Raw genomic sequence first — 13,235 nt, forward strand, 5'->3', positions numbered from 1 at the left:
GAAGAGTCCTCTCCTCTTGGACACTTTATTGCTTTCAGCCCTCACCACTTCCTCTGCCTGTGAGCCCAGCACCTTCCAGAGTGTGAGGAGAGGAGCTGCTTGCCCTCTCACATCCTGTATAATCCCTCCACTGGCTTCCCCTGAGTATTTTGTTCTAAGGAGCAGTGATTCATCAATCTCCATGTGAAGGCTAGGTAGCAGTCATGATTGTACCTACCTCAACGATACCTGGCACAAAAAATTGTCTCTTTTCCATCTCCCTGGTGGTTCCCAGAAAATAAACCTGTCACATCTTTGAGGCGGTACTGACAGTATGAGAACAGATCCTGGAATATGAGAGGGCTCCTGAGCACAGCTGCCTGTAAGTCCTTACCACAGCAAATGGGTTCAGGCACTGGCACAGCTGCCCAGGGCAGTGCTGGAGTCCCCAGCCCTGGAGGGATTTAAAAGATGTGGCACTTGGAAACATGGCTTGGTGGGGGCTTGGCAGTGCTGCTTTAATGGTTGGACTCGATGATCTTAGAGGTCTTTTCCAACCTAAATGATTCAGAGGTTCTAAGAAAGGCTGTTCTAAACATCCTATTTCTGTACCGTGGTAAAATGCCTGTATTGATTTAAACAGCAAAGCAGAGAAGAAGGACCCGTGGGGGAAGAGTGGGACTGAGATGCATTAGCAGCATTGCTGTGGGAAAACATTGTCCTTGAGATGCCTAAAATTCACATTTCCAGTCTGCCTGGGCACATTTAGAGAGAAACACTTTTCCTCAACCACACAACGAGTATGAGATATCTGGCTGGAGCTCCTATGAGGAAACCATCTGTGTTCACCAGCCAGAGCTGTGTCTGCTTCCTGTTCCTCAAAGGACCAGGAGTCCCTTGAGTGCCTATCAAAGCACCTGCCATCTGAAACAAGGACCTTGTGTGGCCTGCAGGACACTCAGATGTCTTGGCAGCCTTAAATACAAAGAGATGTTTTAGATATAGAGAGAGGGAAGAAGCCACCTTCCCAAATGCTGAGGTTTCACCTCTCTGGGATCCAGGATGAGTCAGCCAGGCACTGCTGAGCTCCACAGACCTGTTCAGGTTAATAAAATCACTGCCAGAGCCTGGGCAGCTCACAGGATGCTGTGTGGCTTCCACATTGACGTCACTGCTTCTCATTTACCCTTGGGTGAGAGTGACCAAAATCTATTACTACCACTGGGTAAAGCCCTGCAAAATAAATCAGTTTTCTGCACAGCAAACAGGTGTCTGCAGCACAAAAGGAGCCATTCAGATCAGCAGGGCATGAAGGGATCTTTCATCAGGGGAGTGAAGACATGAATGGGTCGTTAGAGTGAGGGGAATTCACAGGCAGAGAGTGACAAGGGGGAAAGCAGGGGGAGGTTTCACTCTAGAGACGGTGGAGAAGTGCTTGGAGTGTGGGGGGATAGAGAAGAAGCAACCAAGGAGGCAAAGAGGAGCTAAGTGAGCAATTTGACTTTATTATAGGAAAACAGGGACACCGAACAAAACTGGAAAATACATTTAGAAGTGTGAAGAGGAGATAACCTTGCCTAGTGGAAGTGAGTTTCCTCTGGGAGTTTTCCTTTTTCCTCTGTGAATTTCAGTGATCAGGAGTGCTGTGGGGCAGGAGGAAGGCACAGGCACCTGTGTCAGGAGGGGAAGGCCCAGGTACACTCAGGAAAACACAGTCCCTGGTATTTCTCCTCCATGGAGGGTACAGAGGCTTCCAGGCAGGACCCAGGCATTGGCACACAAATTCAGAGAAAAGAATTCTCCTCTGGGATATTTTAAATTATGAAAATCTTGCATCTTTGACTGCATCACTTGATCCTGTCCATTTTCAGAGCCAGGAAACCAGAGGGAATGGAGCTCCATGGTCCCTTCATTGTCGTTTATCCAGGGCAGGATGAAAGACACAGGTCAGGGCAGTGTAGGGGTCACAATATAGTGTTACATTTGGTCTAGGGATGGAGAACATCTTTTTACAGACATGGAATCAGTGGGCATTCAGAGTGGGCTTTTGATGCTCCTCAGTCTGCCACATTTTGCCAGCCCTAAAAATATACCTTGAAAGAGAAAATAAAATCTCTACAGGCTTTTCTCCACAGCTACTGAAAGATCAGGCAGTAGGTACACTCCTATATCACCTGCAAAAATGCAGATGTTCTCATCTCTAGCACACATAAAAGCCATAAATCTGGGTAGTTGTAATGTCTTGTTCATTCATATAAAGAGAACACAAATTGTGGATGGCACTGCCTGGTAAGGAGGAATCTTTCACTTCCCAGGCAGATCATTGCCAACATTAAACACTATTGAGGGATCATTACAAGGGTTACGTTGAATGGCTATTTTCTTGTCTCTGTCTTTTTTGCCTACAAAAGGCACCCTGGAAGGCAGCAGGATATAATATGAAACTTGGATTTCCTTAAACATCCTTCCCTTGTTCAGTAATAATAATAAAAAAAAGCCCCCAGTCATCAGAAGCCTGAGTTCCTTTAAATTCAAAACCCTCTTGCGGGGACGCTGCTGTGCTCAGTCTGGGCTTTGCTAAGGGGACAAACCTGCTGTGCCATGTGCTGGGGCACAAGTAGCTGGGCATGGGCTCTTCTGGCACCAGGAGATGGTGCACATCCTCTCTCCCCAGCATTGGGCAGGGAAGGGGTTCATCTCTGGTATCACTCCAGCCTTTTGGATCTTTGTTGTACGATTTTTGTCTCCTACCTGTTGCCTGATCTGATGTTTTCTGTGTTTTCTCTTAGACCTTGGGGAGAAAGGTCTCCTTTGTGCATACAGATCCAGTGCTCAGAACAACAGAATGCTCAAGCTTTACGGGAGTCTTTCAATGCTAACAGAATAAAAGTATACAATTTATTTATCAAGGTCTCCTTTAAAGGAGAAGATGGACGAAACAGGTTTTAACCTACTTGTGATGCTCAGGAAAAGCAAGCACTTTGATTTGCTCCTTCCCAGACAAACAGCATTGCATTACTTGTTTCTGATTTTATTACCTATAAACCACTTTCTATTTTTATTTTCACATGCCATTGACTTTGTTTGGTACAGACACAAGCCGAACAAGGCTGGTTTTTCAAGTGCAAATCATGTTAATAAATGCCCAGTTCTTTCCACTCCACACTGCTGTAAGAAAGAGAGCTGATGCCCAAAAAAAAAAAATTTTCCTGTTTCATTTCCTAAATTACCTCTGAGGCCACATTATCCCTTCTGAATTCCCAAATGTGGAATGGTGATGGTTGCTTTAGTACTTCTGGCATGGTCTCTTCACATAAGGAGAATTTATTTGCGTGGAGGAGTGAAATAATACGAGCAGACAATGAAATCTCAAGTGGTAAAGTGTGTGAAATTCTCCATTTACTATTACTTTTTATGATGCTGTTTCCAGCTTTTCTTCGCTGCTTGCAACTACAACTGATGGATTTGGAGCAGAGAGTGCCTCTTATCACTGCTCTTCATCAGCAAGTGTGAGCAGCAGCAAGCAGTCAAATCGTTGCTGTATCCAAACAGCATCTCTGCATCCAGGGATGGAGCTGCAGGGAGAGCTCACTCGTTGGGAACTTGATCTGCCTAATTATGTGACTGTTGACTGGGCAACGGGCCGCACATCCAGTTGTCCCCAGTAAAAATAATTTGTTGTAAAATTTCATCTGAGTTAAAATACATCATCTTTTTATCTCATTACCTGTTTGTTTCCCTGTCACAGCATTTATGAAATGGTATCAAGAGTTATTAGAAGAAAGCTCTTTTCCATCATTAAAATAGCAGGTTCAGAAAGATCTCCAGAGTCCTTAAATGCAGATGAGGGCATGAGTGGCACTTCCTGAGCAGAATTACAAGGAAGTGTTCTCACTGGAGACAGTATTCAGAGGTGGATGCTGGCAGGAGTTCAAGTGTCCACACTTGTTCTTATGGCCATGACTTCCCTGACATCTTCTGTCCATGGAGGGGGTGGTGGAGCGTCCTTTCCTTGCAGGCTCCACTGAACTCCGGTAAGAGAGCAGCTCTGGGACTGAGGAATGAGTTGTCCCTTCAGACAGAGAGAAGTTAAAGAAAGAGACCATCCTTTGGTGATATTTGCTCTTCATTTCCTTGGCTGATCTGTAGAGGTTCCCAACGAAGCAATAGCATATAGGGTTGAGGCTGGAATTGGTGAGGCCGAGCCACTGGGCAAAAGGCCTGAGCTGCAGGATCCAAGGAGAAGGAGTCATGTCCTGCAAAGATTTGGGGATGTTGAAATCAATCCAGATGTCCATCAGGTAGACGGGCAGCCAAGAGATGGCGAACAGCAGGACCAGGGCCACCACCATCTGTGCCACCTTCCTGCGGATCTTCAGCCTGGAGGCGGGCAGGGATCGGTTCAGGGCAGAGCTCTCCTTCAGCTGGCTGCTGCGGCTCCACAGCCGCCGCACCGTGAGGAAGCAGATGACCATGTTGAACAGGACGGGCAGGCAGTACAGGGCACAGAAGAGTAGAAAGTTGTAGGCTTGCTTGAGCCTCTCCTGAGGCCAGATCTCCCTGCAGATGGAAAACACCAGGGGCAAGCCCTCCACCACCCCAATCTCATCCCGTTTGTTCATGAAGATGAGGGGCATGCATATCCCCGAGGACAACAACCACACCACCAGGATGGTGCTGAGGATCCTCTTCTGGGTGAAGAAGGAGCGGGCGTTGAGCGGGTTGTGCACGCTGTAGTAGCGGTTCACGCTGATGACGGTCAGGCTGAGGACGCTGGCGGAGACAGAAACAGCCTGGATGAAGGGCACTGCCCGGCAGAGGAAGTCCCCGTACACCCAGGCTTTGTAGATGAGGTTGCCCACGGTGATGGGCATGCAGATGCACACTACCATGAGGTCACACACCGCCAGGTTGATGAGGAGGCTGCGGGTGGCGCTCAGGCTGGACACCCGACTCCGGCGCTTGCGGGTCAGCACCCTGATGGACATGATGTTGCCCACGAAGCCCACCACAAAGGATAGCAAGTACATCACTGTGAGGCTGATGGTGACAGGCTCCTTTGCAAAGAGGAAGAGCATCTTCTCCAGCTCTTCCCACCCCAGCTCCTGGCTGCCGTTCCAGAGCCCGCCTTGGGTCTGGTTCTCCTCCTGCCAGAGCTGCAGAGGGTCAGGGGGGGGCCCGGGTTCTGGGGGGGACGAATCCATGGCTGAGTGCCCCCCCCGGGTAACCTGGGCTAACGGGGCAGAGCCTTCTGCGCTGCTTCCAGTGCTCTGGACATGGCGAGCTGGGATCAGCCCTGCCTGCAAAAGAGGGTGTGGAGAAGGGGGATCAGCGGGGCCGATCAGCAGGGCTCGGGGCAGCGATCGCCCTTCAAGGGGAGCTTCTGATCCGCAACTTAGTTGAGAAGCGGCCGTAGCGAGGTGCGGCCGGGCTGGGCAGAGCGGCATCGGCACCGGCACCGGTCCGGCAGCAGCGGCGGGACCGACGGGAGCCCCTGCCCGGCCGCGGAGAGACGGCGCCTCCGCTGGGAGGACGGGGAAGGAGCCCCGGGCCCCCCGCAGCCCGAAGAGCAGCCCCAGCCTCGGTCCGCAGCCACTCCCCCGCTCCCTCTGTCCCTCACTCCATCCTTCCCCGGAAAGTTGCGCGTCCCGCGGCCGCGCTGCCGGACCCCTGCCCCGGGCTGCCCCCAGGTCCTGGTCCCCCCCGGTCCCTCCCGGTCTCCCCCGGTCCCTCCGGTGTCCCCCGTTCCCCGTCTCTCCCGCGGTCCCGCGGCGCGGCGGCACTCACCGGGCGGAGGGCGGGCAGCGCCGGCCGGGCTCCTCCCGCCGGCAGCTCTGCCGTGGATGTGCGCGGGTGTCCGTGTGTCCCCGCGTCCGTGTGTCCGTGCGTGTGCGCGGCGGCAGCGCCCGACCCGCTGCCACACGCGCGTGCTCGCACCCACGCACCCACCGCACCGCCAGCCCGCGCACACCGCGCGGCGCGCACACGCGGCACAGCCCGCACACCGCGCACACACCGCACACAGATCCGCACACCGCACACAGCCCCACACACAGCCCCGCACACAGCCCGCACACCGCAACAGAGCCCCACACACCGCGCACACAGCCCCGCACACCGCGCACACCCCGCACACAGCCCCGCACACAGCCCGCACACCGCACACAGCCCCGCACACCGTGAATACACCACGCACACACCGCACAGAACCCCGCACACAGCCCCGCACACCGTGAACACACCGCGCACACAGCCCTGCACACAGCCAGCACACCCCGTACACAGATCCGCACACAGCCCCGCACACCCCGTATACAGATCCGCACACAGCCCCGCACACAGCCCCGCACACCGCACACACACCGCACACAGCCCCGCACACCCTGCACGCCCCGCACACTCACAAAGCCACGCACAGTCCTGTTCTGCGACCCCCGCGCACGCTCGCACACACGCGGAGCCCGACAGACCCTACACACATCCCGCAGCGCGTCTGTAGACCCGCACACTCTGTGCACACTCCCTTTGCACGCTCCCTTTGCACGCACCTTCCTACAGGTGCCCCGCACACCCGCAGGCACCCTGAGCATCCCCCGCCCGCTCCCTCCTCACCCCCAGCCCCGCACCCACTCCCGCACCTCTGCGTGGCCCCGCAGAGCCTTCCTGTGCACCCCTCCCCGCACACGCAGGTGCGGCTCAACCCGCAGCCCCTCCGCACCCCAGGAACACACCCACACCTACACCCCCACACACACACGCACCCACACCTACCTACACCCCACACACACACCCACACCTACACCCCACACACACACGCACCCCACTCTCCCCCGCAAAGGAGCCCCCGTCCGTCCGCCGGCAGCGCTGGCCGTGCCCGGCCCGGGACAGGCCAAGCTGGAAGGAGCCGAGCCCAGCCCGGCACGGGGCAGGCTAACCCGGGCCGAACCGTGCCAGCCGCCCCTCCCGCCCGGAGCCCCGAGCCCGGCCGGCCGTGGTGCTGAAGGGACAGCTCCGGCCGGGCCGGGCAGCCAGCGGGCACGGAGCGGGCGGGGCTGGGACAGTCGGGGACTGTTCCGGATGGTCGCCTCCTCCTCCCCTGGGGTCCCCGGGGCTCGGCTGTAACAGAGCAGGGAGGATCCTGCTTCACTTCTACTCAAAAATCCCCCGCCATCCTGAGTTTCTGGCGGATCCCGGCACGCCAAGGGTTAACAACGCCACAGGTGTGATGGGAACTCGGCCGAACCGAGAAACCCAACTTCTGGTGTTTTCCATTGAATTGCGGGAATGGGGAAAAGGAACGTTTATGGGGAAAGTGTCTTGAAAAGTTGGAGTGCTTGTTTGGGGAGCAAGATTGGTTTGTAAAACGGAACTTTTGACTGGAGGTGCTCAGAGGATGCCAGTGTATCACAGGGGACAACGTTTGATGAGAGGAATTCATACCTCTGCCTGAAATGTTTCGTTTTTATTCTCTTTCTTCGCCTTCTCTGAGGGAGAGCAAAGTAACAAATACAGCCCAGTGGAGGCTGTTCGTCACTGAATGGTGAATGCCCTTGATTTCACTGGGAAATTCCCCATCCTTTTTATTCTGTGCATGTGAAAGAATAAAGTAAATATTTTTGGTCAGCTTTATGTGAAATGAAAGAAAGATCAGTGGTGGAGCTGCACTGGGGGGGTGGCAGGCAGATGTGATCAGCCTGCAAACCTCTCCTGCATGAGAATGCATTTGCTCTGAGTGTGTAACTGCTCATTCTCCTACAGTTCTCTGTCTGGGTATTTATAGGTCTTCAGAGACAAACAGCTTCCACAAACTAATTGCAGAGTGTTGCCCGGAGCACCAGGTACACATTATTCCACACAGTGAAATGCATGGATGCTCCCATGGATACCTAAAATCGGCTGCAGTTTCACAGCTTCTCCACAAGCAAATAGATCTGTTGCAATGAGGCAACCACAGAGACCAGTCTTGGAGCTGGCAATTGGAAACCTCCATGCACCCGAGCCCTTGCCAGCCTCTGGCAGCCTCCCTACAGCACACCTGCCATCACACATGGAAAACACAGGATGGAGGTGTTTAAGTCAATATTTTTAGTAGGTTATTAACAGAACACAAGAGAGGAGAGTGCAGAAATGTGCCTGGGCTTGTTTTGTCCAGCTAGTTGCCTTCCAAGTGTTCAAGCTAATAAATACATTTAACTTCTTTTTTTTTTTTCCCCTCAGTGTACTTTATTTGTAACTTGCATGATTTACTGCAGAAGGACCTTTAGGACTTCAAGACTAAATTGCTAAGATAATCAATGGTTCGATATAATTAGTATGAATCTGCTTTTGCATCCATTGATACAACTCACAAGTGCCAAGTCATCTCTAGCAGCAAATGATGAATCCATTCACTGTGTGCAGCTGACAGAGCACAGGGCATTGATTATAACGCCTCCATTGATTCTAACAAGTTCAAAGTCACCAGATAACTCAAGATGGGGAATCTCCAGCTAAAAGAAATGCTGTACCCTTTTCACTTTGGTTTGCCTCTTACAGAACAGCTTTGAAGTGGAAACTAAATAAAGTACACCAGAGACAGGAGCCAACCTTCAGCAGCAAGGGCAATGGGCTGGGCTGTGATCATACAGCAAAGCACATCAGAAATAACCCACTGGTCTCACTGGAGTTACAGCTGTGAACAACTGACCTGAGAGGAGTGAGTCAGCCACTTTGGGGCTTCGCCAGAATCTCAAAAAACCTCACATTTCCCATGCCAGCCACAAGTGCCCAAACCTGCCCTGCCCACTGCGCATCTGAGTCCCGGGCCAGGGTAAATTTAGCTTTGCTGCCTCAGCACAACCTCCCTGCTCCCACTGCAGCAGGAGCTGGGTACCACGCAGAGCTGCAGTGATGCTCTGCTGTCCCAACCATGGGTGTAATTTCAGGAAACCCTGTGGATTTTCCAGCTTGGGCTGGACCTTGAGAGTGTGAACCTAGAGCAAACCCTCTGGCTGTGCATCTCCTTGCTCATGTGCTCTCCCTCCAACACTAACTTTTCCCCTTGCTACCCAGGCTCCCTGCCAGGATTTGGGGGATGCACAGCCCTGTGTGGTCCCCAGTACATCTGCACGCCTGACCTCTGTGTGATGGCTGGCACCTGACCAAAGGGCACTTGGCTCTCTTGGCCTTCTCCCAGTGCCCATCCCAACATGCCTGATGTGTCTCAGCTGGCACAGTTTGAGGTAGAGGCCTGTTGTGAGGATATAGCAGCTCTCCCCTCCTGTGCTTGCCCAGCAGGTAGGTGGGATGGGGTTTGCCTACTTCACAGAGGCGAAAGAGAATTAGGGCTTGTCTCAGCCCAGCAGGGCTGGATTGGTGCTGCTGGGACAGATTGTCAGTGGTGCTGCTTGTGTTAGGTGAGCTAGGAGCACATTCCAGGGTGAGCACTGGCACTGGTGAAATTGTTTCCCACCTGATTGTGCTGGGAGGGGTGTTTAGACTGCCCTCGGGAAGCACTGGATAAAACCCACCCCCATTGCCACTTGTCCCTTCTGCCTCCCACACTTTTTGACCGATGGCATGGACACAGGAGGACCTGGGGCTGAGGGAGACTCCCCCAGCCCTCACATCTGCCCCAGTGCTGTGCCCACTCCTTCCCCTCCCAGGACCCTGCTGGGAAGTTGTGTGTGAGCATTTCTAACGCTGAGTAACGCAGAAACCTGGCTCTCTTGCCATCAGGAGAGAGTAACATCACCGTTAACTCACATTGGATTAAAAAAAATAATAAATCTACCCTTCTCTGGAACATTTTCTTATAAATCTCTAAGCCAGCAACAAAACTCCCCAAATCCTGTGTGCCATCGGCGCGGGGATCTCTGAGCTGGCTTTGTCGCTCCCTCTGCTGGCGGCTGCTCCGTCCCCGCCGTTTTGGGGCCAACACGAGCTATTTGTGGCCCCGGGGTCCAGGTCCTCATCACAGCTCCCGTGTGACATCCGCAGATGTCAGCGCTTTGATGCTGCTGTGAATCCACGAGGAGAGAAGAGGCCCACGCTGCTCACAATCAAAGGCAATCCAAAGGAGATGCCAAGTGCACTTCAGATTCTTTGAAAATGAAATAGGGAAGCAAATAAAAAACATCTGGGAATTGATGTTTGTTGTTTGTAATTACTTCCATGAGAGAGAAAATCTTTGTTCTCCCACTAGTCTTCCCTCAAACAAAGAATGAAACATTTTAAACTATCTCCAGTCTCCTTTGGAGGGTTTTAAATGGAGAACGTGTGCATTTTTATGTCTGAGAATATTCACTGGTCTGTTTTCATAAACAGTTATGTGCCAAATTCCATATCTTCTGTCCTTTTTATTGGATGCCTTTTAGACTGAGTGCTCCGGAAATGTAGTGGCTGAAAGAAAAAGATAATTTTGCACAGAAGAATTTGTCTAATTCAATGTTCGCCGGCTCAAGAACAATGAAACACCATTTTGGCATTGGGGTGATTGAAAATTCTGTCTTTCAGATGTCTTTGCTCGTGGTTTTTGCAGAAGTTCAGGCAAGTAGCAGGCTGAGAATGCAGGGCTAAACATGCTCCTACAGAGCCCCTGTTTAAACCCAGGGCCACGCCAAGCGAACTTGACCCTCTCTCATTAAATGGAGGATCCTGAATGGATGGGAAATGAGTAACAAAGTGAGTGTTTTAAGGAGAAATCAGTGCTGTGGATCCCTAAATCACTGCACACATTTACAGAGAAGATTTTGAAGAGATAATGAGCATCAGGTCAAGCCTTTGAGAAGTTAAGAGTGCCAGGACTTGGCAGAGCAGGCAGCTGACACACAAAGCAGCCCTCTAACACTGCCTGCATTCATGCAGCCCTTCTCTCCCTGGAGCTGGGACCTAGGATCCTCTGAGGCAATAATGGGATTTCCTCCATGCCCACCTTTGGTGTGGTGCTCTCACCCTCCTGCTCAGTACAGGCACCACAAACCCTGGGGAGGAATATTTAGAACCAGACTGAAAGCAAAGCCCCCAAAGACAGAAAGAATGAGCAGATTTGGTGACTGAGAGAATCTAGTGGTCTGAGCAGGTTTGTGGGGCTTCATTTCACCCTGCTATGACCCCAAGCAGTTTTTCACTGGTGCTACCAAGGAGTGGTGCTGCCAGGTGAGACAGCATTGTGAGCAGGGGCTGGTAAATCCTCCCTCCCTCCTTCTACCTGCTGCTCCACATTTGAATATCAATACATCTTCCTTGGTGCTCTATACCCAGGTGCAACAGGCTAATAAAGGGCTTTTCAGATGACAAATCTTCCTGGGTTTCATCAGCTGATTGCCATCTGGGGGAAGTCTGACAAAGGCTTTAAATTTGCCTCTGTTTTGCCTTTTCCCAGCTGCACAGGCTTGCGGAGGGGGAATGCAGGGAGGCAGGAAGGAAAGGCTCTGCATAAAAAAAACATTCTCAGGACTCAGATCTGCTAGTATCAGAGTGGAGATAAAGATTTTAAAGAGTACAATAGGAGGGAGTTTGTCTTTCTGAGTGAAATGACTTAGTCTCAGCCTAGGTGATACTTTGCCTCGCTGTCACAAAGCAGATGCCTCAGGGATCAGGTTGCAATAAGAATTAGAACTTGTGCACATTTGCAGAAAGGGCTTAGAGATCAGTCAAGTGTTATGTGTTTAAAAATCAGTCTTCCTATATTTCATATTTGCAATCAGAAAATTCTTCGGATTTGTGCCCTCTGAATTCAAGAGAGGATTAGCTGGGAAGCAGGGAGAGATGTGATTCTAGTTCTGAATGTTGTCCAATGTTTTGACAGTATAAGATAATCTGTGAGCTGTTATTTATTTTCAGCAGCCTTTTAGAAGGAATCCCCACAACTACAGAAAACCAGGCAGGCAGAGGCTTTGAGGGGCTGTTAAACCCTTGTCAGGATCAGTTGCAAACTTTTTTTCTCCCTAATGCCTCACCTCTCTCTGTGCAGTGACTCATGTGGAAAGGCTCAGGCAATTTACTGGAAGTAAAATCACTGCCCTCTCATCACCACTGACTGGTCTGTCCTTCTGCTTCCAGTGTGTGTTCCCAGCTCAGAGGAACTGCAGGAAATGAAAGCTGACAATAGCTGCAGCTCACCACAAAGGCGGAGGAGGTGACAAGGTGAAATAGCTGCATCTCAGCTTTACTCCCAATTTTTGAAACCAGAAAGGTTTTCATGCCATAGATCAAACAGCAGCTGCTAAGCCTTTGGAAAAGGGATGTATCAAGGAAGGGGAGGAAAATGAAGGGCTTGTTGGTGGTTATTTCATCATTTCTAGCATGAAACAAGCTAGAAAAATGCTGGTTAGTATGGGAGAGCAGAGTGAGGATGTGTGTGTGTGCAGGTGGATGGAAACTCCTTGGGCTGGTGAGCTGCTCAGCAGCCTGGGCCCCACTGAGACAAGGGGCTGGCTCAGCTGTGACACTTGGAGGGATTCATCATGGGGCCTGTTGGCTCATTAAGGCTTGGGGCAACACCTGATAGATGATGAAAAGTCCCAGCCTAACCTACCCAGAGGCTCCAGGGTCAGGTCCAGAGCTGCAGGGTGAGAGCACCAGGCTGGACACAAAAACACCTGGTTCCCTCCTTCCTTTTCTGCTCTCATTTCCTGCAAGTGCCTTGGTTCCCTCACCTGCACAAGGGTGTTAGGATAGTTCTTTTTATATTTGGATCTTTATAAGTGCTTTTTAAGACCTCAAAAGTCTTGCAGTAACGGGATGGTGCAGAGGAAACATCCAGATCTCCAAAGGCTGTTGTCTTGTGCTCTGCTAAAACCAGAGATTTGGCTACTGATGTCCATATAGCTTGAAGAAATAACATGATAAATTGCATCTGGCTTTGGCAAGAGGGTCTTGGACAGACTGTGGGACTGGAGGGCCAGCAAATCTGGGCATCAGGCTAATTTCTGTCACGCTTTCCTCAGGCAGTATTGATGCACAATAACTCAGCTGCCAAATAAAGTGATACCATCAGCTTCCAATTCTTCAACTTCTAGACCAGAGCCTTTCTTTCAGAAAATAATCCCTCTCCAGCCTTTCATGTCTGGAGCTGGTACCTGCCACCATGCATACAAAATCAGGGCTGGGAGGTGTGCTTTCCTGTCTGAGCTGGCTCAGGATGGGGATGCTGAGTTAAAATGGCTTTACAAACCTCTCTTTAATTGCAATGAAAGAAACACCCCCTGCTTTCCTGCAGAGACTCTTCTAGCTGCATTTTGGGGCTGCCTTAGCCTCAGAAATTCCCCTTCCTC

At 51.5% G+C, this 13,235-nt stretch overlaps 1 protein-coding gene across 1 annotated transcript; it reads right to left on the bottom strand.

Moving 5' to 3' along the window:
- Positions 1-1,509: 1,509 nt before the first annotated feature.
- LOC119706995 (galanin receptor type 1-like) lies at positions 1,510-5,887 on the bottom strand. Its single transcript, XM_038151338.1, has 2 exons — positions 5,767-5,887; positions 1,510-5,279 (listed from the first exon to the last, which is right to left on the bottom strand). Exon 2 carries the CDS (start codon positions 5,181-5,183, stop codon positions 3,855-3,857), a length of 1,329 nt encoding a protein of 442 aa, XP_038007266.1. The 5' UTR covers positions 5,184-5,279; positions 5,767-5,887; the 3' UTR covers positions 1,510-3,854.
- Positions 5,888-13,235: the final 7,348 nt, after the last annotated feature.

The sequence above is a fragment of the Motacilla alba genome, chromosome 14 (assembly GCF_015832195.1).
Source record: "Motacilla alba alba isolate MOTALB_02 chromosome 14, Motacilla_alba_V1.0_pri, whole genome shotgun sequence".
In the NCBI taxonomy this organism is placed as follows: domain Eukaryota; kingdom Metazoa; phylum Chordata; class Aves; order Passeriformes; family Motacillidae; genus Motacilla; species Motacilla alba.

Excerpts from the sequence above, each read along its gene's own strand:
- LOC119706995 (XM_038151338.1), bottom strand. The coding sequence starts at position 5,183 with ATGGATTCGTCCCCCCCAGAACCCGGGCCCCCCCCTGACCCTCTGCAG.